General features: G+C 42.5%; 1 protein-coding gene across 3 annotated transcripts in view; it reads right to left on the bottom strand.

Annotated features, from left to right (window-relative positions):
• The window catches only part of smc5 (structural maintenance of chromosomes 5), a 72,403-nt gene that overhangs the window by 32,128 nt on the left and 14,241 nt on the right, over positions 1–26,034 (bottom strand). For 2 of the 3 annotated variants that reach the window (XM_084324197.1, XM_084324198.1), the window contains exons 4-15: positions 24,814–24,973; positions 20,261–20,395; positions 17,724–17,864; positions 17,022–17,183; positions 16,710–16,781; positions 15,719–15,974; positions 15,107–15,261; positions 9,140–9,253; positions 5,249–5,343; positions 4,601–4,733; positions 2,310–2,483; positions 10–179 (exon numbers count right to left, since the gene is read on the bottom strand). In XM_084324197.1, coding sequence (XP_084180323.1) covers positions 10–179; positions 2,310–2,483; positions 4,601–4,733; positions 5,249–5,343; positions 9,140–9,253; positions 15,107–15,261; positions 15,719–15,974; positions 16,710–16,781; positions 17,022–17,183; positions 17,724–17,864; positions 20,261–20,395; positions 24,814–24,973 — 1,767 coding nt within the window. The remainder of the gene's footprint in view (positions 1–9; positions 180–2,309; positions 2,484–4,600; positions 4,734–5,248; positions 5,344–9,139; positions 9,254–15,106; positions 15,262–15,718; positions 15,975–16,709; positions 16,782–17,021; positions 17,184–17,723; positions 17,865–20,260; positions 20,396–24,813; positions 24,974–26,034) is intronic. The other variant, XM_084324199.1, reaches the window with a different exon arrangement.

Genomic DNA, 26,034 nt, shown 5'->3' with positions numbered 1-26,034 from the left:
GTTACAGACCTGTCCTGCTTGGTGCTGATCTTCTGCTCCAGCTGTCTCTTCTTGCCCTTCAGCTCAGAGAGGTGCTTCTTCTCCGCCCGCAGCGTGTTGTCCCTGTGGTCCTCTCCACCGGCTCTTCCCAGAATGCCTTTCAGCTGCTCATCCACGGCCCGCATGGCGACCTCACGCGCCTGGCCACAGCAGGAGAGCAGAGGGTGACGTTTAAACAACTTGGATAGAACATCTCAGTCCCATGTTTCAGTCGACCTCAAACCTGGTTCAGTGCTTTGTGATGCTTCAAAATCAAATGCACTTAAGAAAGGCGTGACTTAGAACCTTACAGGTGTGTTCCATACTCACAGGAATTGTGTAAAACTGCCCAAATAGTGAAAGAAAATGCAAAATAGTTCCCCTTTAATTTTTTATAAATATATATATTTTTTTATGCGTCTATTCATTCTGTTTAAACCAATGGGGGTTTTCTTCATAATTGCAGATAAAGATTAGGCTACACTAATATTATAGTATACGACTCGTCATAACATTTTTAATAAAACATTTATCATAAATGATGTAGCCTATCTGCATCCGCTTGGCACTCCGCGCTCCATCAAGACGTCACCATCACTTTCGTACCAACCGTGCCCTTATTCGATTATTTATGTTAACAAACTGATGAGTTATATTCATTAACACATTGACCGCCAGCAGCAGGGGGTGCTGATCCCCCTTCATCGCCAGGTCTTTATATTCAATGGATATAGTTTTAGACTGCGACATTTGCGAGTGCTTAAAATATATCTTATATTATATCTATGGGTGTAATAACACTGTAGACTGTCAGTGAGTTGCTTCCAGTCAACATGCCCGAAACAGATTGTTTTTTTCATTTCCGTTTTATATCGTTTTGAATAGCCTAGAGTATGGTTTGGGTGCTTTTGAGTAATTCCAGGAAAAAGACGAGAAATCATCCTGAAATCAACGCTAGATTATCATTATTATATATCGTCGTGCATACATGAAATGGCCAGAAATATCAGATCAACGCAAGGTTTCATATATAGTGTTCTTACCTTGTCTCTGATGTAATGCAAAAAAAATCCAATTATCTGATCGCCATTCCAGTTATCCACAGCGATCTTGTCCCCGACATTACGAAGCGTTACACACGGACGGGCGGGCAGGGTTAATATTCACATTGGTCGTTGTAAGCCCCTGGCTCGCCGCCGGAGTATTTAAACCCCGCCCGCCCGGCTCAGATCGGCTCCTAAAACACGGCAGCCCATTTCAAATGGGATGCAATAGCTCCGCATGGCAGTAGAGGGCGGTGTTGACCGTCTGCCAGCTCAGACAGGGTATACCAGAGGCTGCACTGCAGCTATGAATTATGAATAGATGTAGCGAATAAATAACGATCCCAAAAACGAGTTAACTAGTTTCTGGCGCTGAATGCATGGCGGGCAATAATGAGTTTACTCGTTTTTGGTGCAGATCCAGTTAAAGAAAGGTGATTTAATAAAAAAAAACTAATTTAAATCAGATTAATCACTTTATTAAAATTGAGGATTTAGTTTGAGGATATTTACAAAAACATAATTATTTTTTTTGGATTACGTCATAAAATACGACAACAGACATTCGAAGCTTCGTTCGAATACTTCAATAGAAGCTTCGAATGTTAAAAAATTACATTCAGTACAGCCCTACGCAGTAGGTTGGGGAATACCGGTTAACGGTTAAGCAGCCACTCATCTGGCTCTGCAAATAGATCTAGAGTCTGAATATCTCCGCATAAAAACCTGGCAGTGCGCATAGTACAGTGCGTGCTCCAAGTCAGACTGCACATCTCTCTCTCTCAAATCCATTCCGAGAACGGAACGCAGTGCCCACGACGCAGGTCAAAGTCAGTTGTTTATTGTTCATGATAAGAATCTAGTGGTCCGCATAAACAAGAAGTTTGGGAACCACTGATATAGACGATCTCTAAATATGCGTTCTATGCGTTCTTATATCGCTTCATGAATGAGGCCCATTGTGGTGGTGTACAGAGACATTGTGGTGGTGTACAGAGACATTGTGGTGGTGTACAGAGACATTGTGGTGGTGTACAGAGACATTGTGGCGGTGTACAGAGACATTGTGGCAGTGTACAGAGCCAAAATGATGAAAATTGATGTCCAAATATGTATGGCCCTGACTGTATGTAGTTCTCGGGGGAGTTCCCCCAGGGGGTAGTTCCTCTCAGGGGAGTTCCCCAGAGCCGCCCGTCATCTCCTCCTCCTCCTCCTCCTCCTCCTCCTCCTCCTCCTCCTCCTCCTCACCCTCAGCTTCTCCTGCAGCTCGTTCTTCTCTTTGGCGTCCACCGCGATGTTGAGGAACTGGGATGGTCTGATTCCAGAGTTGCTAGTGATCGTCTTGTTGGAGTATATAGACCTCTTCACGCTGTACCTCTCCTCCGACGTGTACAGAATCTTCAGGTAGGGCTCCTCGATCACCTGGCAAACCAGTCGGACAAAAGGAAATCAGGGTTGGCCTGTCTCAAACCCCGCCCCCTCTTTTCTCCATCCTCCAATCGCAACCGTTGCTCCCTTTGTCCGAGGGAAGCAACGGTTGTGATTGGAGGATGGAGAAAATGAGACTGGTCAATTGGCCGCAGTTTACTTTCAATTCGATAAATACAAAAGTGTAAACTTTAATTGATTTCAATTGATTTACGCGTGGTGGAATTTTGTCTAAATAACTTTCCAGACATTAGAAGAAAAAGAAGTTAGCAATTTTTTTTTTTTTTTTACTCTGAAGAAAATGTAACTGATGCATTCTCTGTTGTCCTACTCTTAGAAGTTTGAAAACTATGAAACACAGGCTCTATGGTGACATTTATGCTCCAATGTTAAAAAATTCAGGAGCTCGGAAAAATTTAATTAGAACATGATCCGTTAGGGGAGAAAACACTAAATCCATCCCTCTTTTCTAGTCAGCATAAATTATGGAGCTATGCTACTAAAATGGAATCCCTGTGTAGGGTTGAGAAATGCCGTCATTCTGTTGTGAGTCAGCCTGTATCACGCACAAGCTATCCTGCTATCTGAAGGACAGAGTTGTTTAAGAACTGCATCACGGCATGAGCCACGGTCTGCATCATTAGTTCTAGAAATGTTCTGTCCACGTTTAGGGTCACACTCAACGTTAACTGTCCACGTAAGGCTTACTCAGCTGCCAGCTACGACTGCCAGCTATGACTAATAACAACATTAGCATTAAGATGTGGGTGTTGTGGGAGATAAAACCCCCTTCCCCCCACCTCTCTTTGATCTCCCTCACCCATCTTCCCTTCCTACCCTCATCCCTCATTCTTAACCCCAATAAACCCTCCCCCAACTTCCCCAAAATGTCATGACACCCTTCTACCTATGGCCCCCACCCCTCTCAGTTTTGTGTATAAAGATGTTCCTCATTCAGTGGGTTCTCTCACTCCGGGTGTCCTAGTAGCTGGTCACCTCGTTGAGTCATCCAGCCATAATCTGACTATTTTGTATTGATACTTCGACTGAGTTAATAAACTGTATTAACCAGGCACTTCCTACTTCCGGTTGCTGCTGAACAAGTACAAGTGCATTGGTTTAGTGCACTTCCTTCCTACTTCCTAACTGGCTAACGTGATGAGAGCTAACGTTGCTACCTACTGTACAAGTGCATTGGTTTAGTGCACTTCCTACTTCCGGTTGCTGCTGAACAAGTACAAGTGCATTGGTTTAGTGCACTTCCTTCCTACTTCCTAACTGGCTAACGTTATGAGAGCTAACGTTGCTACCTACTGTACAAGTGCATTGGTTTAGTGCACTTCCTACTTCCGGTTGCTGCTGAACAAGTACAAGTGCATTGGTTTAGTGCACTTCCTTCCTACTTCCTAACTGGCTAACGTGATGAGAGCTAACGTTGCTACCTACTGTACAAGTGCATTGGTTTAGTGCACTTCCTACTTCCGGTTGCTGCTGAACAAGTACAAGTGCATTGGTTTAGTGCACTTCCTTCCTACTTCCTAACTGGCTAACGTTATGAGAGCTAACGTTGCTACCTACTGTACAAGTGCATTGGTTTAGTGCACTTCCTACTTCCGGTTGCTGCTGAACAAGTACAAGTGCATTGGTTTAGTGCACTTCCTTCCTACTTCCTAACTGGCTAACGTTATGAGAGCTAACGTTGCTACCTACTGTACAAGTGCATTGGTTTAGTGCACTTCCTACTTCCGGTTGCTGCTGAACGGACGTGTTTGTGCTGACCTGTTCTCCCAAACTTTCTTGACTGTTTTCCTTTTTTACGTTATTTTTTCTTTAAAAAAATGTAACCATTGATCTTAACTGATCACTGTGACTTTATTGCTTTTATCGTTATATGTGCCTATGTTTGTGTACAGCACTTTGAGCTACATGACATGTATGAAAGGTGCTTTATATATACTTACTTACTTCTCTGACTGAGTAAGTTATACAGCTTCGGCTATATTTCCACCAGTGTCCATGTTGAAAGGACTATTTCAGACTACTACTGAAATACCGATCAGATCTTCATTCAGGTCAACAACTGTAAACACCATGCGATACCAGGAACGTACCGTTTTGATCATGTCCTTGGTCTGATTGGTTCCCACCGGGACGTCGTGGACCATGTACTGCTTACACAGGTAGCTCATCACCTCCTCCGGTGCGTCGAACATCTCGCGCAGGTAGGAGAAGAAGCCGAAGCGCCTGCAGAGATTTGATTTGAAATCTTTATTTCGAAACATGTAAATAAAACTAAAACTAATCATATATAGTACATAATAGTGTATACAGCACATATATAATGTGATGTGAGATATAGTACATGATATATACAATACAATATAGTACCATAATATAATAGTATATACTGCAAATATAGTTCAATATAATATACAAATTAATTATAATATGATTATATAATGTGATATGATATAGCGCACAATACAGTATCATACGTATTTATTATTATTATTTTATTTATACATTTTTTCCTGCTGACTTGTTCACAATTTGTGAGTCGCTTTGGATAAAAGTGTCAGCTAAATGACTAAGTGTAAACTCTGACAGACACAAGAACAAGATTAAAGTTTTAGCTGCTTTGCAGCCAGGGGACAGGGCGAAGAAGAAGAAGAGTGCCCTGTTTGAACCCCTAAAAAAAGACCTCTTCCACTTTGATACTCAACAACAAGCTTAAGGAAATTGCTATACGTTTCGCTCACTTTAGAGACTCAATAGTTCTGGACGACTTCCGGCTGGAAAGCGACTCTTGCGGAGCAGAGATGGCGTTCACCCTCAAGTTCAGCTTGTCACGGACCTGATGGCGGCAGGACACACAGGGACGGAGACACACATGGACGGAGGAGACACACAGGGACGGAGACACACAGGAGACACTCTTTATTTTATCCCAAGGCCCACGGACACACGGTGTCATAGATGCAGAGTGACCCTCGCACAAAGTGCCTCATTTGTGAACTAGTTTGCAAGTAAGTGAGTAAGTTACTGTTGAATGAGTGAGTGACTAGGGTTGGGCAACATGGCCTAAATATGATATCACGATATTTTCTGACCTTTCGGCGATACACGATACACATCACAATGTTTTTCCTTTTTTCCCCCAAACAATTCATTATGAGGCTTACCAAGATAGTATTTGAGTTTGCAAGCTAACATTAAAGACAAAAGACTCATGCATTTAGCATTTTTATATTATATATTAGATTTAGATGATTGGATTCTTAGATTATATATTTAGCATTTTAGCATTTTTTTTTATTATATATTAGGTCGCTTTCACACAGGGGCTGTTTGGTCCGGACTTTCGGACCAGAATTCGATTCGGGGTTTGTGTGAATGCGTGTCGAACTCGGTTCGCGGACCAAACAGGCGAACTCTGGTCAGCCTGAAAACGTCGGTCTCGGTTCGGCTTCATCGAACCAAACGCGAACCAAATATAGGAAGTGATTATTATTACCACTGCTCGCAGCACTCACTGCAAAACAAGCACACTGCATCTAATCTCTCTATCTATCTATCTATCTATCTATCTATCTAACTGTGCATCTTGGGAAGAAGGAAGAAAAAACACGGCTTATTATTATTACCGAGGCGCACGGCATTGGATCAATGGATCAATGCCACGTCAATACTATTATTACCTTACCACTGCTCGCAGCATTCATTCACTGCAAAACAAGCACACTGCATCTATCTCTCTATCTATCTCTCTATCTATCTATCTATTATATCTGTGCATCTTGGGAAGGAAGAAAAAACGCGGCTTATTATATTATTAATAAAACAGCTACTCGTGGTCTACAAGTTGTTTAGCGAGAGGATGGTGGTAATGTGCTTCAATAGAACAATGGATCAATGCCATGTCAAAACTCGCCTCCGCTGAACTGGAGGGCTCGCAGACAGTCCACACACACGCGCGCGCACACACGGGCTCGCAGCCACACACACATTTCCACTGTCCAATAGACAAGCGCCCTTTTCGACCGCGTGACATTGTTCAGAAAGTTTGGTCCGCCTCACAGATTTCTATGTGAACGCAGGCGAACCAAATGAAGAATGCAACAATGTTGCAACTTCACCCCCAGAACCGCACAGAGTCCACCAAAACTATATGTGAAAGCGACCTTAGATTAGATTTAGATTATTAAATTATATATTGTAACTATTTATTTATGTACACATATATTATTTGAACGGCTTAAGGCTATATCTGTACTTGATGTTTGTTTGTTGTGTTGCATACTTGAAATAAACTAGGGATGCACAGAATGGGAAATTCTTGGCCGAAACAGATACCGAAAATAGAAAACAGTTGGCCAAAAACCGAATGCCGAAAATGATTCATAGAATAGAATTTTTTTGTACCAATGTTGTGGAACATTATGATTATGGAAAAATATATGATTATGGCTAAACTTAACTTAAATAATAAATAATCACTATTATGGGTCCATAAAACATTTATTCAGCACTTCTGAATGCATACAGTACATTAATTCCATCTTTTCTCTGGCTGCCGCGGCGGACATCTGTGCTCTACTGAGCGCACCTTTCTAGTCCCCAGATGAATGTTCTCTCTTGACTCGGCACAGTAGACGCGCGACGTGTATGCTCGAGAATGATAATAATAATGCTCTTCAGATTATATTATCAACGACAGACAGCGTCAATGTGAGAAACACAATGCATATTAGATCACTCAGTGATTAACCGCGACGGGCATATAGTAAATAAGGATATAAAGCAGACGCATTTATTGGACGCGTTGCGCGCAGAGTTTACATAGAAACAGCGCGACTCCTGACAGCGCGACATCATCACAACAACGCGCGTTAGGTTACAGGTTGTTTCTGTTTCGGTGATATATTTTCGGTGAAAAAACTCTTTCGGCCGAAAGCCGAAAGGCAATTCTTTGCCATTTTCGGCCGAAAACTTTCGGTGGCCGAAATTTCGTTGCATCCCTAAAATAAACTTCAATCAAATCAAATCAAACCCCCCCTCTTAAAAACAAAAACCTGTGTTTAACCTAGCCATCTATAAAACATCATGCTAAAACTGTGAAACAAATGTCCTACTCCCCTAAAGAAAGAAATACATAGCAAACATGACTCAGTTATCCAATAGTGCTGCTGCTTTTTTAGTTAAAATCTTTTAGTTAAGACTAAAAGCACTTTGGGATCCCAGTGAACAAAAAGTGCATTACAAATCCAATCTATTATTATTATTATTATTATTATTATTATTATTATTAAAAGACTACAATATGACTACAACGGTTTCATGACGGCTTCCTGTCCTCGCCGGAAGTGCGTCGGATACCTAAGTTAACTTAACGTTAAATGTTCAACAACAGAACAGATTGCTGCTAATTAAACACTTCATGGAAACGGAGTAACGTTAACGTTATGTCGAGTTCATACCTGTAGTGTAGTATGAACTCGACATAACATTAACATTACTCCGTGTCCACTCTTGCGTCGCAGATGGATGGTACACTATGTTAGCTCCGTAGCTAATCCGCTCATAGACTAATTTACCGATAGCAGTACTGTTAATGTCGGAGCTTACCAATACTCCTGGGTTTCGGGGGGCTTCCCTAGCACCGATCCACCGCCTCTCTGTCTCTGGCTAGGTGTGTGCGCTTGCGTGCGTGTATGTGCGTGTAGATGACGTAATTTGAGCAAGTGTGTGTGTGACTGACTTTTTTTTCTGCGAGAGGGAGAGGCGAGAGGGAGAGGAAAGCATTTAGCACTGCGCTTGTAAGTCTCATCTCAGCCGCGGCGGCCTCTAACGCGAGGGCAAAACATCACGATATCCACGATACGTTTAAAAAGTGTATCGTTAATGAACTGTACCCGATATTTATATAATCGTCATAACGCCCAGCCCTAGTACCGACCCAATTACATCGGTACTACCGAGTACCAATTGATGTTAGACGGTAGGTACCTTTACTTATTGCAATAGAATAAATGTTTCTCCATTAGACATCCTACATGCTTCTATGTCAGAAATTTAGCAAATAGGGGCGCCACGGTCGGCGCACCATGTAGCTGTGCTTGCAGCTTAATCGCAACGTCCTGGGTTCGAATCCGGCCCAGGACTTGTGTTGCATGTCCTCCCCATCTCTTCACCCAACTTTCCTCTCTGCCTGTCCTGTCCAAAAAAACATATCTTAAAAAAAAAAGAATTTGCAAATAAAGTCACTTCACTTCACTTTGATTCGTCACTCCTGTTTCTTGGTATCAGATTTGAGTATCGGGCAAATCTTCCAATACCGATACTCTATATTAGTATCTATTAGGGCTGTCCCCGACTAAGGATTTGGATGGTCGACTAGGATTGGCCAAAATCTGCCGTTAGTCGACTATTGGTCAACTAAAAAAAATAAAATTAAATAAAGTATAGAATAATTTTTTTTTTTTTTTGTAATTATATAAGAGGTTGGCCAGTCGACTACGGCTCCTTTCGACCGATTAGTCGACTAATGGATTAATAGGGGTCAGCCCTAGTATCCATTAGTATCAGTGCCCTTAGCGAGCACACTTGAAAGTCAGATCCGCTCCACGCAGAGCACCAGCATTCTCTCTCACCTCCTGCATGAACTTCTCCATGTCGGCCTTGTGCTGGAAGACGAAGGCGCGCAGGTCATTGAAGGAGATGTGGTTCTCCACGTACTTGGCAAAGCGGTGGTCCTTCACATTGATCTGAGGAGCAGGGAGAGAGAGAGAGAGAGAGAAGCTGTGATGCCGTTTCACCAGGCGCACCATGCGGTAAACTCAATGGCTTTTCCCGCAAATAATTGACATCCCCAGGTGATTTCTTTTTTATATAATGAAACACATCCACCCAAGTGGGTTGAAGTCATGAGGACACCGTTCCTAGGCAACAAGTGCTTCTCGAAGCCACTGAGGCTAGCGATCTTCCACTTATGGCGCTGTGAACACCAAAACAACGGGTCGTTCATATGGACTCTACTCGCGAACACGAGTTCCTTTCGAAGGCAGCACTTAACACTTTCAGCGCCACGCCTGGTTTTCCGTTTTACCGCTTGAATGCCACCATCGGCGCCAATGTTAACGTTAATAATCGCCTAATCTATGTTTTAAATTATGGCTATGCGTCTAATCTGCCCATCGCATTATCAAAGACTATTTTCCAGTCAGTGCTGTGAAGGCAGATTGTTTTTTTATCGCGTCGTTGCCGTTTCAGAGCAGTTAGAAAAGCCCCCGTTTTGATATAAAAAACAGCTCATTCTGGAGCATTCTATGAAAATCGTCTTTTAGTGGAATATTCCACAACGTTGATATTCGTCGGCCTTTTTATGAATCGTTTTCAAATAAACGCTAGATGATCAATATTATACGTGCACGCACGCACATTACGGCCGCGCACTGATAATCGCCTCGTTGATTTCCTCTCGGACTTTTACAGTGAAACCGAAAGAAGACATTTCACAAAACAGCTTATAACTTCATCAAACTTACTCTGATTATCCTACCACTGATAACATAGAGTCCTTACCTGACATCAGATGGTATCCAACTGGTATATTCCAATTCCTGATCACCATTCGAAAAAATCGATACGTGTATGGATCCAACGCGATACAGTAGAACTCCATGATCCGCGGGGATCTGAGGCTCCAGAATGAACTCTGGTAACCCCGGCTGGATCAGTGAACTGGAAAATGTGGAGTACCGGATTTTTTTCCCCATTCATTTTCATTGAGTCCATTCCAAAATCACTTATGTCATCTGGGAGACGACACGGGGCGCTTTTTTCCACAGTGATCGTCGGCGCCCCTCGGCTATACTCGGGTAGGCTCGGGTGATGCAATAATTTTTCAGATCGCAAAAAAAAAATTAAAAATCAGAGAAATCTCGTGAGTGGCTAGCAACCACCTATAAAAAAACACGAGAAATCTCGTGAGTGGCACTGAAAGAGTTAACCGGAAATGTTTTCATTAGCAAGGATTTTGTGAAAATACACGTGTTTGTGAAGTACTGAGCATACGACTGGATAAATGAGACTTGGACTATACTGCAGGAGTTGTGAGAGAGTTTGTAAACGGATGTTTTGATATAGTTTTACTGTTAAACCTAATCTACATTAACTTCAATCCATCAAGTATTTTCCCATTTAAGGTTCACCGTGGAGAAATGCGAGAAATTAAAATCTTCATGACAAATTATCATTTTTGGGTGAAGTGTTCCTTTAAATCTTGTTCACCAAATCAATCTGTGCAGAGCAGCAGTGGTCACATCACTTCTCCAATGCACATTAAATGCTTTGATTTAGTTTACTCGGTTATTAAAAGTCACTTTGGATAAAAGCGTCAGCTAAATGCAGGGATTAAAGCAAACAAAATTCTCCTGACTGAACTTTTTTTCAGGCCAAGTCATATTCTTATTTTAACCTCACTGTATTTTTTTTTTAAATAGCGTTAGCGTTTTAAGGGAGCCTACTTGTAGAGCCTACTGTCCTGACTGTGACTATAGACCCTACTGTTGTGGTTGTTGTGCCAGGCTGTGTGGTGGAGAGCGTGAATGCAAGTCTTGTGGCTAGCTTCTGATTGATGGCGAGCTAGCACCCTCAAGTCAAGTCAAGTCAAGTCAAGTCAAGTCAAGTCAAGTCAAGTCAAGTCAAGTCAAGTCAAGAGTTTTATTTGTCACGGCATACAAGTATACAATGAAATGCGGGGGGGTCTTGCCCGATACGATTGTGCATAATACAATAGTAATATATAACAAGAATCCAATAGAACAACATTGTGCAATAAAACAAGTAAACAAAGTAGGGCATATCGGTATATGTACATGAGTTATTTACAGAGCATGGTAGGACATGCTATGGTCCTGTGGTTGTGCAATACACTGTTAGCTACGGATGAGGCACTGGGTCTTTATGTACACTGCTATTCAATGCTATAATATTATACAATCTCAAGTTATACTATACTATTCTTAAAGTGACCTTTCCTTTTGTAAAGTGACCATAAGTGTGAGCGTGTGCAGCATGAGTGTGTGTGTGCTCATGTTAAAGTGGCTGCTAGTGTGTGAGCGTGTACAGTGTGTGTGTTGTGTGTGTGCTCATGTGTGCTTGTGTGTGGAGAGTTCAGTGTTCAAGGCTCTGATGGCCTGGGGGAAGAAGCTGAGCCGAAGTCTCTCTGTCCTAGTTGCTGGTGTACGCTGGCGTTTGCCTGACCGCAGCAGCTTGAACAGGCTTGAGGGTCTTTCATTATTCTGCAGGCTCTGGATTTGCACCTCTTGTTGTATAGGACGTGCAGGGGTGGTAGTGCAATACCCGTGCTACGCTCGGCTGAGCGCACCACTCTCTGTAGGGCCTTCTTGTCCTGTGCCGTGCTGTTTCCATACCAGGCAGTGATGTTTCCAGTCAAGATGCTCTCTACAGCTCCGGAGTAGAAGGACTGGAGTATCTTCCCAGATACTCTGAACTTCCTTAACTGTCTCAGGTGGTAGAGGCGCTGCTTCGCCTTTTTTACGACTGAGTCTATGTGTGTTGACCATGTCAGATCCTCTGAGATGTGGACCCCCAGGTACGTGAAGCTGCTCACCCTGTCCACGGTAGCCCCGTTTATCCTCAGTGGTGTGTGTGTCCCCTGCTGTCTCCTCCTAAAATCCATGATCAGCTCCTTGGTTTTACCAATGTTCAGGAGCAGGCTGTTGTCCTGGCACCAGCGTTCCAGTACCTCAACCTCCTCCCGGTAGGCCTTCTAGTCGTTGTCCTAGATCAGCCCCACCACCACTGTGTCGTCCGCAAACTTCACTATGGAGTTGGAGCTGAACTTGGCCACACAGTCATGCGTGTATAGTGAGTACAGCAGGGGGCTCAGAACACAGCCCTGGGGGGATCCGATGCTCAGGGTGATGGTGTTGGAGGTCTGACCCCCCACCCTGACCGCCTGGGGCCTTTCACTCAGAAATTCCAGTATCCAGGCGCTCAGAGCGGAGCTCAGACCCAGCTCGATCAGCTTGTCCACCAGTCTGGTGGGGACTATGGTGTTGAACGCTGAGCTGTAGTCAACGAACAACAGTCTCACATAGCCCCCCTTCTGGCGGTCTAGGTGAGAGAGGGTGCTGTGCAGTACTTGGGAGACCGCATCATCAGTGGACCTGTTTGGCCTGTATGCAAATTGCATAGGGTCCATATCACTGGGGAGGGAGGCACAAATGTGATCCTTGACCAGCCTCTCAAAACATTTCATGGCCACAGAGGTGAGTGCCACCGGTCTGTAGTCGTTGAGAGTGAAACCTGTTGGGGAGGATTTCTTTGGTACCGGGATAATGGTAGACATCGTGAAACAGGCAGGGACCACCGACTCCGCCAGAGATAGATTAAATATGGTGGTGAACACAGGGGCTAGCTGGTTAGCACAGGACTTAAGTATCCCATTACTTTGAACCATGAACTAAACGGCTTGTTATCATACAAACAAGGGACTAAACACGTTTCGCAATTATGCCACAACAACAATGGACAGTCTCCTCCCCACCGTTTGTATATATTTTTTACCACCCACCCACCCCCTCCTAATGTACAGTCTCCTCCTCATCATATGTATATATTTACTGTTAGGATCTCTGGGTAACAGTACTGTATATTTGCATATCGTATATGTGACAAATGTAACAGTATTTACTATATACCTGTAAGTCAAGTATGTCCCCATGTCATAAATGTCATGTATGTCATAAATGTCACTATGAATTGAAAATGGGGGACCCTGATGATGTAAACAAGACAAACGTCTTTCTCTGGTCTGCATCCCCTTAACAATTGTGTGTATTGCTACTGGATTTACCAGATCCAGAGTGAATGAATGAATGAAAACTTTATTTAATACACGAGACCCTCTTTTTGGGACCAAGTAAGGTTTCGTCGATAATCCAATGTACAGTTACCCCCCCCCCCCCAACCACCTCCAATGTAGTCCCCCCACCCCACCTACCCAACCTCCTCCAATGTACAGTTTCTTCGTCAAATGTATATACTCTCTTTTTTAGACTATTTTTGTATCACAAACAATACTGTATTTGTAAATCTGGTATGTCATAAATGTATAGATGTAGCAGTATTGTCTATCTGTATGTAATGTGTGTCATATATGTTATGATGAATTGAAAATGGGGGACCCTGATGTAAACAAGACGAAAGTCTTTCTCTGGTCTGCATCCCCTTAACAATTGTGTGTATTGAGCTGTACTGTATTGTACCCATTCTGCAATCTGTTAATAAAATGTTCAATCAATCAACAGATTGCAGAATGGGTACAATACAGTATGGCTCAATACACACAATTGTTAAGGGGATGCAGACCAGAGAAAGACGTTGGTCTTGTTTACATCAGGGTCCCCCATTTTCAATTCATAGTGACATTTATGACATACACAACATACATGACATGACATTTATGGCATAGGGACATACATGACATACTACAGGTATATAGTAATGTTACATTTGTGACATATACGATATGCAAATATACAGTAATATACATACGGTGGGGAGAGAATATATACATATGATGGCGAGGAGACTGTACATTAGGGTGGGTGGGTGGGAGAAAAAAGATACATACGGTGGGGAGAGAATATACGGTGGGGAGGAGACTGTCTACACATACACCTGTGTGATGTTGCTACGGAGTTAAGCTAATAAAGGATACTCACGTATTTGTACTGTGAAGTAACACGACAATGACAAATGTGTTGTTTCCGTTTTTCTTTTTGACATAGTTGCGGAACACGGAACAAGTTAACTCACCACTACAGCCGCCCCCAGTAGCCTAGCCAGTCGCTTGAAACACCGCTATCTTCAAACTTCCATTCCTCTCGAAACTTTCTTTTGTTGGGTGGTGCCGCTCATCCTTTTCGTCTGAGAAAACCGCGGTGGTTTTTCTTTTTAGTGGCCGGCTTACTCCTTCCATTTAACCGACGCTATTAAGCTAACGTTAGCTAATCGGTATAGCAGCGTTACAGTGCAAGCAGGTGGTGGATGTGACGTCAGTAAACAAGGAGAGTTGACGCGGGAGGCTGCAAAAAAGGCGACCGTCGTAAAAAACCAAAACACACCACAGTTAATTATTTTACATGACTATTTTGTTACCCTGCCATGTGGCGGACAGACCTCTCAGACCTCGCAAATGTCACTCGCCCAATAGTCTCCAGCTGCAACCGCGGAGCGAGCAGCGTAATCCTGTCTCTCGAGTCGCTGAGTCCTGCCATTGTTGCTCCGCAGCTCGCCAATGACTGCTTGGCGCGGCCGCGCCGTGATAGAAAAAAAAGAGAGCCCCTTTTCATGATATTTGACGCCTCCGATTGGCTCAATTTTGTTTCAATCTGTATGAATCTACAAATCATATTATACCAGGTAGCCAATTCCGTCAGACTGCGAATCAAATTGACGGAACTCCCAATCCCGTCTGGGGACGGAACGCTTTAATGCCTGTAAATGACTACTGTAAATGTAAATATATAAATAAATATATATTTTTTTTAAAGGAAGTATTTCACACAGCTTGGCTGCAGACTCACCACCAGCATCATGGGCTCATGGACGTTCCCGGCGAAGAGGTTCTTGTTGCTCCTGAGCCACTGGAGGGCAGTGTGAGTGTCTTTGTGACGTCCCTTCAGCTTCTCCTCCTTAGCGTTCATCATGTTGGTCATGTCCTTCAGCCTGTTCGTCAACACTGGCAACACAATATACACATCATTATTATATCACATATATATATTATTATCATTATTATTTAGTTTTCAAAGCCCTCAATGGCCCGGCTCCTTCTAATTTAATGGACGGATGTCTCCCCCTCTGCCGTCCTACTGTCTCAATAAAGAGAAAATACATATAAATGGTAAATAGACTGCATTTATATAGCTCCTTTATCCAAAGCGCTTTACAACTCGTGCCTCACATTCACCCACACACCGACGGCGGAGGCGACCGTGCAAGGTGCCAACCTGCTCATCGGGAGCAGTTAGGGGTTAAGTGTCTTGCTCAAGGACACTTTTGACACGCTTGAACCGGGAACCTCTGGATTACCAGACGACCGCTCTACCTCCCGAGCCACTGTCGGCTCTGAATATAAAAATATACATACGAATACTAATATACTCGAAATATATAAAAATGTGTGTAATTCTCACCTCTGGACTCTCCGTTGTGGCCGTCCTTCTCCCGGCGCAGGTCGGCCTTCTGTCCCTCCATCCTGGCCTTCTCCTCCTGGATCTGCCTCAGCTCAGCATTGATGGCCTCAATCCGCGGAATCACGTCTGGTTGGTTACCCACCTTGTCGAGCTCTGCCTTCAGGTCGTTGATCATCTGCCTGGTGTTGCTGATGCGCTTCTGACGGTCTGCCTCCTCAGTCTGCTTCAGGCTCAGAGCCTGTTTGATATCCTCTATCTAGAAGTTCAAGTTCAAGTTTGTTTATTAAATATCACAATAAAATACACATACTTTACGGTGAAATGCTTGGTTCTGTATGAGCCCCTGAGAGTGTGCTTCATACAGTAAAAAAGAAAGTAGATAAGAAAGTAAGTAAAGAGGAATATACAATATACAGTACAATATACAATCTAAAGTAGTAAACAAGCGAGGTACAATGCAGAAAATGAGGTACAAATCTTTGAGGTAAGGTGCGATTGCAAATGAGGTATGAATGTAGTGCAAATCTCTTTAATAATAGATAAATATAATGTGGTGTTAAAGTGTCTAAAGTGAGTGTTAAGGTGAGTGTTTGTTTAAAAGTGAGTGTGTGCATGTGGAAGAGGCAGAGAGGGTTGTGCAGGTGAGTCCATGTGAAGCTATGAGCGTCAAACCACCACAAATAGATCATTTTGTCGCCAATGTCGTGTGTGTGCGCATTTTTGGCCAAGTTTTTTTATTCAAGATTTGCCCATGCCGATCTATAGGAGATAGGTTAGGGTTAGGATACGTTGGACTTAGGGTTTCAGACAACTGCCATGCTTAAATCTTCTTGGATTGGATCAATTGGAATAATTTATACAGATTCTAAATCAAGATGGGTCTTGTTCCCGTCCCAAGTCTACAAGTGGCGTTTGACCAACTCAGGAGACTGGCATCAACGGTATCATTTGCAGTAGGTAGATGTCCTGTGTTAAAGAAGGAGAGTCTTACCGCTCTGTTCTTCTGGTCCAGCTGGTCCTGTTTCTGGTTGCCCCTGTGAGCAGCTTCCTTTATATTATCCGTCTAAAAAACATTAAGTACACCATCATCACCAAGCCATTATTTACACATCCCCTTTATAAATCGAACAATGAAAATGGCTCCCGACCCCCAAGACACTTTATTTACACCTGGCTTCAGAGAGACACATTTCTAGACGTGCTTCTGCCGTGTTTATTAATCAGTCATCATCAGCAGCACATTAGCAGGATCACCAATAGAAATAATCAAATGTCCGTTTGGGTTCATAATGTGACCTCTGACCTCTTTCCTCATCTGGTTCTCGATGGGCTTCAGCCGGCACTCGATGGTGTGCAGCTTCTTCAACATGGGCGCCTGGGCCTCCTTCAGGCCGTGGAGATGCTTCCTGGCCGCCTCGCGCTCCTTCGTCAGGCCCTCCACCTCCTTGCGGACACTCTCATATTCCTGGGGAAAACGGAGAGCATACAGTATCAGATCAGATGTTCTCGTATTCCTGGGGAAAACGGAGAGCATACAGTATCAGATCAGATGTTCTCGTATTCCTGGGGAAAACGGAGACATACAGTATCAGATCAGATGTTCTCGTATTCCTGGGGAAAACGGAGAGCATACAGTATCAGATCAGATGTTCTCGTATTCCTGGGGAAAACGGAGAGCATACAGTATCAGATCAGATGTTCTCGTATTCCTGGGGAAAACGGAGACCAGATTAGATCAGATGTTCTTGTACTCCTGGGGAAATCATATGTTCTTTTATTGTCCACGAGGGAAATTAATTTCTCTCCGGTTGGTAGCTACATACAGACAAAAACTAGACAATGAATGAATAAAAATGAGGCAGTGACACTGTAAAAAGAAAAACAGAGTAAAAAAAAACTAAACCCAGGAGGTATCATTTGAAAATAAACACATTCTGAGAATGTGTGTGTGTGTCTGCGTGCGTGTCTGCGTGTGTCTGTGTGTGTCTCCTGGGGCGGTGCTCACTAGCCAGGATTTCTTCTTCTCCAGCATCGAGATCTTGTCCAGGTGTCTCTTCTTCTCAAAGTAGCGCTTCACGTCTTGCTTGTTGCGCTCGTTGCACTGCTTGGCGTTCTCCAGGAAGCTGGTCTTCTGCTTCACCGCGTTCTAAAAACACACATCCAAAACAGCATTTAGAAAAAGGTGCTTCCCCCTGAGAATCACTTCTCTTTTAACACTTTTTACAACACGAAAATACTGTGTACCGTGTTAACGCTTCCTTTGGTCAATCCTCCCAGCAGTTGGAACGAGATGCAAAAGGGCAAATAAATCCCCCTCTTTTTTAAGCCTAGAAAGTGTTTGTAAGCTAAATATGCTTACAGTCTTTGTACACGACAGAGAAACAGTGACTTTTCAGTTAGCTTTGTGCTCCAAGGACACCATTTTCCTCTTGAGTTGGTTTATTCAGTTGTGAAAAAAATTATTGGGGTATATTTTTCATTTCTCTGACCTCTCCCAAAACTACAGAGTGCACCTTTAAAGTAACTCGCTCACCGAGTTGTTTACACACACCTGCAACTGTCACCCAGCCTTTTAACTCATTCAACGCCAGACCCGATGATAGTCGGGTTAACTCGCCGACCGTTCAGCGCCAGTCACGAGTATAGTCGGGTTTTAATCGTTATTTCTTTTATTGGCGATATCCATTCATTTTCATCCATCCAGCCTGATGTTATCATTGGGAATGGGTCTGAGCTTGCAAAAGGTCAAATACCGCCACCTACGCCTTCCAGCTGGTATTGCACTCCATTAGAATGGTGTAGTTTCTTTTCTGGGACGATCCGAGCTGTGCTCAGGCGAGGTAGGCCTATACAACGGTGGCATGGAACAGTAACCCTGCCCGCCCGTCAGTGTGTAACGCTCGGTAATGGGCGATGGACCTCCACGAGCAGTATTTGGAATGGCGATCAGATAATTGGATTATTTCTTTTGCATTACATCAGATCCAAGGTAAGAACAGTATATATAAATTTGATCGTTGATCCCGTCTCCCTATCTCCGGCTGTCTCGTAGTGATGACCGGAATGTTCGACGTCCCGTGATGACCGGGAGGATGTGACCCTCTCTGCGTCGCCTCCCGTCTCCCTGTCTTCGGCTGTCTCGGAGTGATGACCAGAGTGTAGAACGTCCCGGGAGGACGCACCCCTGTGCCTCAACTAGAGCCGCTATCAGCTCCATCTTTAATCGTATAAAATGTTCAGTTGTTATCACTATCAGCTCTATATTAAATTTTTCTAAATGTTCAGTTGCTATCGCATGCACTCATCTGTGTTTCACTACGCACATGGGTGCATGCTTACCAGCTGTTCGCCTGTTTTTAATGCAACATGCAACACTAATATCACCGACATCTAAGAAGGGAGATCCCCCCTTGAATTGGCCCTTCTAAGGTTTCTCTCCTCTGCCTGTGCTGTGGTGCATTTTTTCCTACCGTTAGGTTTTAGTGAGTTTTTTGTTTTTCCTTACCTTCGCGTGGGGTACGTCTGGGAGTGTTGCATGCATGCATTTATTATTTATTTTGAGTTTATGGACCTTATGGTATTCTTGTTTTTTCTTGACATGCTGTGTTTTTTTCTTCTTGGCTTGTTTAAAGAAGACGTGTCTCTGTTAAGCACTTTGAGTTGCACTCAGTGTATGAAAGGTGCTATATAAATGAAGATTATTATTATTATTTATTTCTACCCCGATCGAAGCAGTCTCTGTGTGTGTGTGTGTGTGGCTGTGTGCCGTTGAGTGCAGGAGGGGACTGGGGGAGCCTCGCGCTACGAGGCTCTTTTCATTCTTGCATGAGGAAGGATAATAATGATGATCTAGCGTTGATTTCAGGAAGATTTGATAATCAGGCGAAAAATGACAACGCGTTTAGTGTATTCCACTAAAGGGCTATTATCGCGTCTTTTCCTGGTGTTACTAAGAATCACCAAAACTATACTCATATTCAAAACTGTATAAAAACGGAAATGTACCGATGAAAAAAACAATCCGTTTTGTACATGTTGACTGGAAGCAACTCACTGATAATCGACAGGTGTATTAGACCCATAGCTATAATTTAAGATATATTTTAAGCACTCGCAAATCTCGCAGTCCCCCCATTGATTAAAGCGGTGGCGTTCTAGCGCCCTCTCGCGCACTTAAGAGATGGCGCAGAATGAGTTAACTGTCATTTCTCTGTTCTGCTTCATGTATTACATACCTTGTAATTCTATTCGGTTGTTTGTTTGATGTGTGTTTTAATCATTTATTTTACCTCCGTGTTCTATATCTCCTGTGTCTCAATTATATTTCCATTTCCCGGTTAGCCTTCGAGAGGCCCCTTTGTCCTCTCACCAGGAACATCATTGTAAATAAGAATTTGTTCTTAATTGACCTGCCTGGTTAAAGTAAAGTAACCAGGTTAAGTTAAATCAAATAAAAAGTGTAAAAATGTATTCATGCTCCGATTGAAAACCTGCTTCACTTCATATAAGCGGTTTTCACAACCTCCGCGTTACGAGGTTTACCTCCAGTTCCCGCTCCTTGACGCGGAAGGACTTGAGTTCACAGTGGAAGTTGTACATCTCCGGCGGCCCCACCGACTTCTCGGTGGCCTCCAGCCGCTCCACCTTGCTCATCTTGGCAAACTCGCCCACTTTCTCCTATTATGGTCAAGAGGACAAACGGCATTGCTTGTTGTAATTAACAAAGAGAGGCAGAGTTGATTTTGCAAAAAAAAAAAAAAAAAAATCATATTATATATATATATTACTTTTTTTAAATAATCGAATTTTATTTTCACATTCGAATCCCATGCCCATCGAACGAAGCTTCGAAGTATTTAAGACAGCCCTAGTGATTAGGCCCAGTTTTTCCCCTCTGCAGTGAGCCTCATCAACAAGGCTCGGGACCCCCAATGACACCCCCCCCACTGTGGTACATTAACACACCCCACTGGACTACATATTTGTAAATACAAATCACTCGTTCATACTTCACTGTTCATACTCTTTGCACATAACTGCCCAATTCCACAGCCCTGCTAAAATATTCCATCCCATTGTTTTATTCTAATTAGTGTATATACTTGACCACATCATGCACAGTTGTACAGCCCTGGCCTATTCTTTATTTTATAATTCTATTATATTCTATTGTGATTCTATTTTAACTAAGTTTATATTCAGGTGTGCAAAGTGGGAGTCCAGAGGCTCTGTCCACAGTTAGAGAGGTCACATGTGGGGTAACAAGGTTCTATTTTAGGGCCTTTATTGTTTTTTAATCTACCGGTACATCAATGACATGCCAGCAGCAGTGTCATGTAGAACAGTGATGTATGCAGACGACTCCACATTACTAGTATGAGGAAAAGACAAAGATTATTGAGGAAACTCTCAGTAGAGAACTAACTTTAGTTAGAGACTGGATGATCGACAACAAGCTGTCACTACATCTAGGAAAGACGGAATCCATACTATTTGGCACAAATAAGAGGCTCGAGAAATGTGAGAAAATCTAGGTACAGTGTGAAGGAAACATAAATCGAAAGCAAAACAATTGTCAAATATCTTGGCGTTTCCCTGGACCAAGCGGTTGTTGGGGAGGAAATAGCAGCCACGGCTCTATCCAAGATCTCAAAGAAGCTGAAATTCCTGTATCGATATACACACACTTTCTTCATTTTAAAGTAAAAGAACTTTTAGTAACATCACTCATACAATGTCACTTTGACTACTCTTGTTCCGCGTGGTATAGTGGCCTTTCACAAAAGCTTAAGAACAAATGACAGGTTGCACAGAACAACGTCATTAGATACATGCTAAATGCTCCTCCCAGGACTCATATCGGTCCCACAGAAAGGAAAAAAGTAGGGTTATTACTAGGGATGTCGGCATTAAAATGTGATATCGAAAAATATCGGTTTTCAAAAAAATATATATATATATTTTTTTACATTTCTATCGAAATTATGTCCGATATTATCTGCCTACCGATATTATCGGCCGATATCGGGATTAAAATGTGATATCGGTTGATATGGGTATCGGAAATTAAGAGTTGGACAACATCGGTATATCGGTATCTGTAAAAAAGCCAATATCGAGCATCCCTAGTTATTACCAGTCGAGGAGAGAGTCAAACAATTAAAACTAAACCACATGTATGATATAGTGAATGGTAAGAGCCCCACAGTACATGTCCTCAAATGTGGACATGGTAAGAAATAAACACCACCGTAACACAAGAGCCAGTATTATGTCCTGCTGTGTTCCTGATGTAAATAGTAAGATGGCCAGAAATTCATTATTTTACACTGGTATCTCCATATGGAGCAGCCTGCCTTTGCACATCAAGCATTTTAAACAAATGTAAAGGCGCTTCTTTGGGAAGAAGTGTAGGTTTGAGATTTAAAAAAAAATTCCATCTTCTCTTAGTGTAGTGCAGGATACAAAACTTATTTTATAATTTTTTATTATTATATTATTTCTTGTTTTATTGGGTTTGTTTTTTTAATGTGTTTGTTTTGATTGGTATTGTGTTTTTTACTGTGTTTTTATGTTTTCCATCAAGGACCACTTTGGAAATAAGTGTTTTAAGTCATGCTTTTAAGTGCAATCCTCTGGAGTGCAGGGTCATGATTAGTGCTGTCAATCGATTAAAATATTTAATCTGATTAATCGCATGATTGTCCATAGTTAACTCGCAATTAATCGCATTTCTTTTTTCTTCTCTACCTCAAACGGATGTTTTTCAAGTTCCAAGTTTTAATACTCTTATCAACATGAGTCAACAAATGCTTGCTTTATGCAGCCATTTAACACAAAAGGATGACCCTCATGCATTGCATCAAATTCAAAACAGAGTGATGCACAAAATAACTTAAAAGAAAATAATAATTTAAAACAATGAAATAATAGGGGAAAGAAAACATTAGGAACTTGTTACATTCACCCACACAAGGGCTGAGTACTCACACACACCCCCCCTCTCTCTCTCACACACACTCTCCCAGCTCTCTTCTCTCTTGCCCCTTCCTCATCTCTCTCACCCCCACCCCTCTCTCTCTCTCTCTCTCACACACACACACTTTGAGTCAGAAACAAACATAGTATCAATGAGTATTTTCTTTTTTTAACTCTTTGGACGCCAGACCCGAGGATAGTCGGGTTATCTCGCCGACCGTTCAGAGCCAGAGTATAGTGGGGTTTTCATCGTTATTTCTTTTATTCGATATTTCCATTCATTACAGGCACACAAACTTGGGGTTAACATGAGGAATCATACTGAGAATGCCAAAGTGCAATACCGGCCGCATCCACCCAGGTGGCAGTATCGACCACCCTTTGCAACCTTATATCTTGGCCTGTGCAACGATCAAATGTCTCCGGGCGCACTTTTCTTTGTAAGGCGAGGCGAGCGGGTATCCCAATCGCATTGAGAAGCGTCAAATGCCTCCGATGCATCCGTTGTGGTGGATTATGTTGGCGACACGATGGACACCAGGGCCCTCATTCATCAACAATTCTTAGAAAGTGTTCTATTTTCGTTCTTAAGCACAGAATTTAGAATGTGTGTACGTACAGAAAAATCGGGATTTATCACACGTACGTAGACGTGTCCCACACTGCCACGCTGTTTTTCCATCTGTACTCCATGGCACCAGCGTCTTTGACAATTTTAACGATGTTTGCAGACCCATCGTATATTATAGCTATGGAGACAATAGTATGGCTCATTTGCCAGGCAATATTTATACTCCAACAGGGAACAAACCGTTAATTTCTACACACCTTCGTTCCTGCGCAATCCCAGGCTAAAACCAGTCTCATTTCCTGGAACGCGAGATATTACGTGTTTTCTGTGCAGCATGTGCATTTCGTGCAGGTTGCTCACCTGACACCTATATTATTTCCAGGTCAAAGGTAAACATGACCATACATAGAATGTTTCTATTCACAAAGCCACCATGGGGGGGGGGGGCCCTCACAGACTCGTTTTCTGATGCTGGGATCATTACAAAGGCATGTTTCATGATGGGGTTCGGTCAAATAGATGTTACCTTTGTCAGCAGGTCCACCAAAACCCTATCCACTCTTGCTCCGAAGTCTCAGTCAGAACAGGAACAATAAATAACGTGAGTTGGCCCTGGCAGCGCCCAACAGATAACGTTACATCCAAACAGCCGGTTTGAAAATACTAGAATCCAACATAGTCTGGATCGTCACCGTTTGTCCTCTTCATAATAATCTCCAATAGTTTGCAATCGCCATTGCCGAACGTTAGTTGCCTCTGGAGTGCTCTCAACTACCGCGGAGCGGCGAACAGATACACAACGTTACCTCCTTGGCCGGTTTGACTATAGTATTTTTATGATTTACCAAGTCCAATGTAGTCCGGTGAAAACGCACCTTATCATCCATAAGTGTGAGGCATATTTTTTTTTTTATTCTTTCCCACGGCGACTATGGATAGGGAATTTCTTTATTTAATAAAAATGTTCACAACAACATGGATGCATGTACTCTGCCAGAATGTTTAATATCCATAATACTAAAGGTTTGACTAAGATTTTCATGAAATTTTATTTAAAAATATATATATTTAAAACTCATCAAATAAATTGGGTCGCACCTAAATCGGCAGGGTCGGTCGGCAACCGGAAACAAACCATTTTTTCTTTTAGGCCTGATCGTTTTGTCCTCTTCATTATAATCTCCAATAGTTCGCTCACCATTGCATAGGCAGTCCGCAGGCTAGCGGCTACGACTCTGGCCAGCAGTGAGTGAGCAACCCCCCCCCCCCCCCCCGCCGTAAACTAGCCCAGTTGAAAAGGTAGGCGATACTGCCACCTATCGGGATTCGATCGTCATTTCAATTCACTCAGAGGTACCAGGTCCGGCTGACTGTTTAGTATAATAATAATAAAAAAAAAAAAAAAAAAAAAAAAAAAAAATTACGAATATATTCGTTTTTGGCAGTCAATGAGTTAAGTCACACCGAAAACTACCAAATCAAATTCCTTGTATGTGAAAACGACTTGGCCATAAAGACCTTTCTGATTCTGATCATTTGCACTCACTTGTGGGAGAAACTGGCAGAGGTTACCGACTTGTATCTGCAGGTCCCTGATCTCGTCCTCCACGGCCTTCTTGTTTGAAGGCTTGCCGTTCAGCATCCAGATGGACCTGTTGTCTGCGTAGATCTCCCGGTTTACCACCACGTTGCCACTCCTCTTGTAGCTGGGTGTTTGACAGGGGAAGCATCAATACCACTCCTTTCACTGCCAATATAGATTCTGAGTCTAGAGAAACCTTTAACCTCTTGCCCTATTTTCTGAAAATCCGCCTAAAAATAGATACCCAAGTTAATGGAAGATTGCTCCACTTCTACAAGGTCCATTTGCATGTTCTTGGTATCTAGGGACATCTATGGATCTCAGTAGTGATGCACGATATATCGGCCACCGATATAATATCGGCCGATATGGCAGTTTTTTTTACACATCTGTATCGGTCCGATATCAAGATAGGGTTGATATATATATATTTTTTTTTATATACCGGTACATGTTTTGGCCTTAAATAGTTTCAAAATATCAGTCATTTCTGAAAATAAGTTACAAAAGTAAAAAATAAAATAAAAATGCGTGTTGGAAAATAGCTCTTTATTTGATTATCATAAAAAAGTGTTTTCTATACAGAGATAGCGACATCGGTAAATATCGGTATCGGCCAGAACAGCAATATTAATATCGGTTATCGGTATCGGCCACAATTTTCACATCGGTGCATCACTAGATCTCAGGGAATGTATTCCCAGTGTCAGAAATATTGTGTCTGTTACTAGGCTTGAGTAAATTGTGATGAAACAAAAGGAGAATATAAATTATATTTATAATAATGTTTTTCTTCATCTTTGATGGTGAATAACACCATGCTAGAAATGACCAGACATGAAAAACCGCCACGGAGCTCGTTCAGCACCTTCTTGAGATCACGTGTACAAAGAATCTAAGCAAATTAATAAAAGGGAAGATGATTAAACAGAAGGTTTTGTAGATACAGTACTGAATTCTGCCATCTGGACACATGCAATTTGAAATATTATTATATAATATAGAATATCAGGCCTATTACTACCTTATTATAGCCAAGTCGCACATCTATGGATCGGGCAAATCTCCTCTTTCCAATGGCAGAGTTCAATCTGGATTTAGTATCACCAGGCGTGATCCACAAACCATGAATAAAATCTACTGTAAGTACAGTTACTTTTTTATAATGGAAATTGCTCAGACAGT

This window comes from Notolepis coatsorum, assembly GCF_963971535.1.
Source record: "Notolepis coatsorum genome assembly, chromosome: 11".
NCBI classification, from domain to species: Eukaryota; Metazoa; Chordata; class Actinopteri; order Aulopiformes; family Paralepididae; genus Notolepis; species Notolepis coatsorum.
The sequence above is the reverse complement of the archived record's forward strand: the minus strand, read 5'-3'. Positions and strand labels throughout refer to the sequence as shown.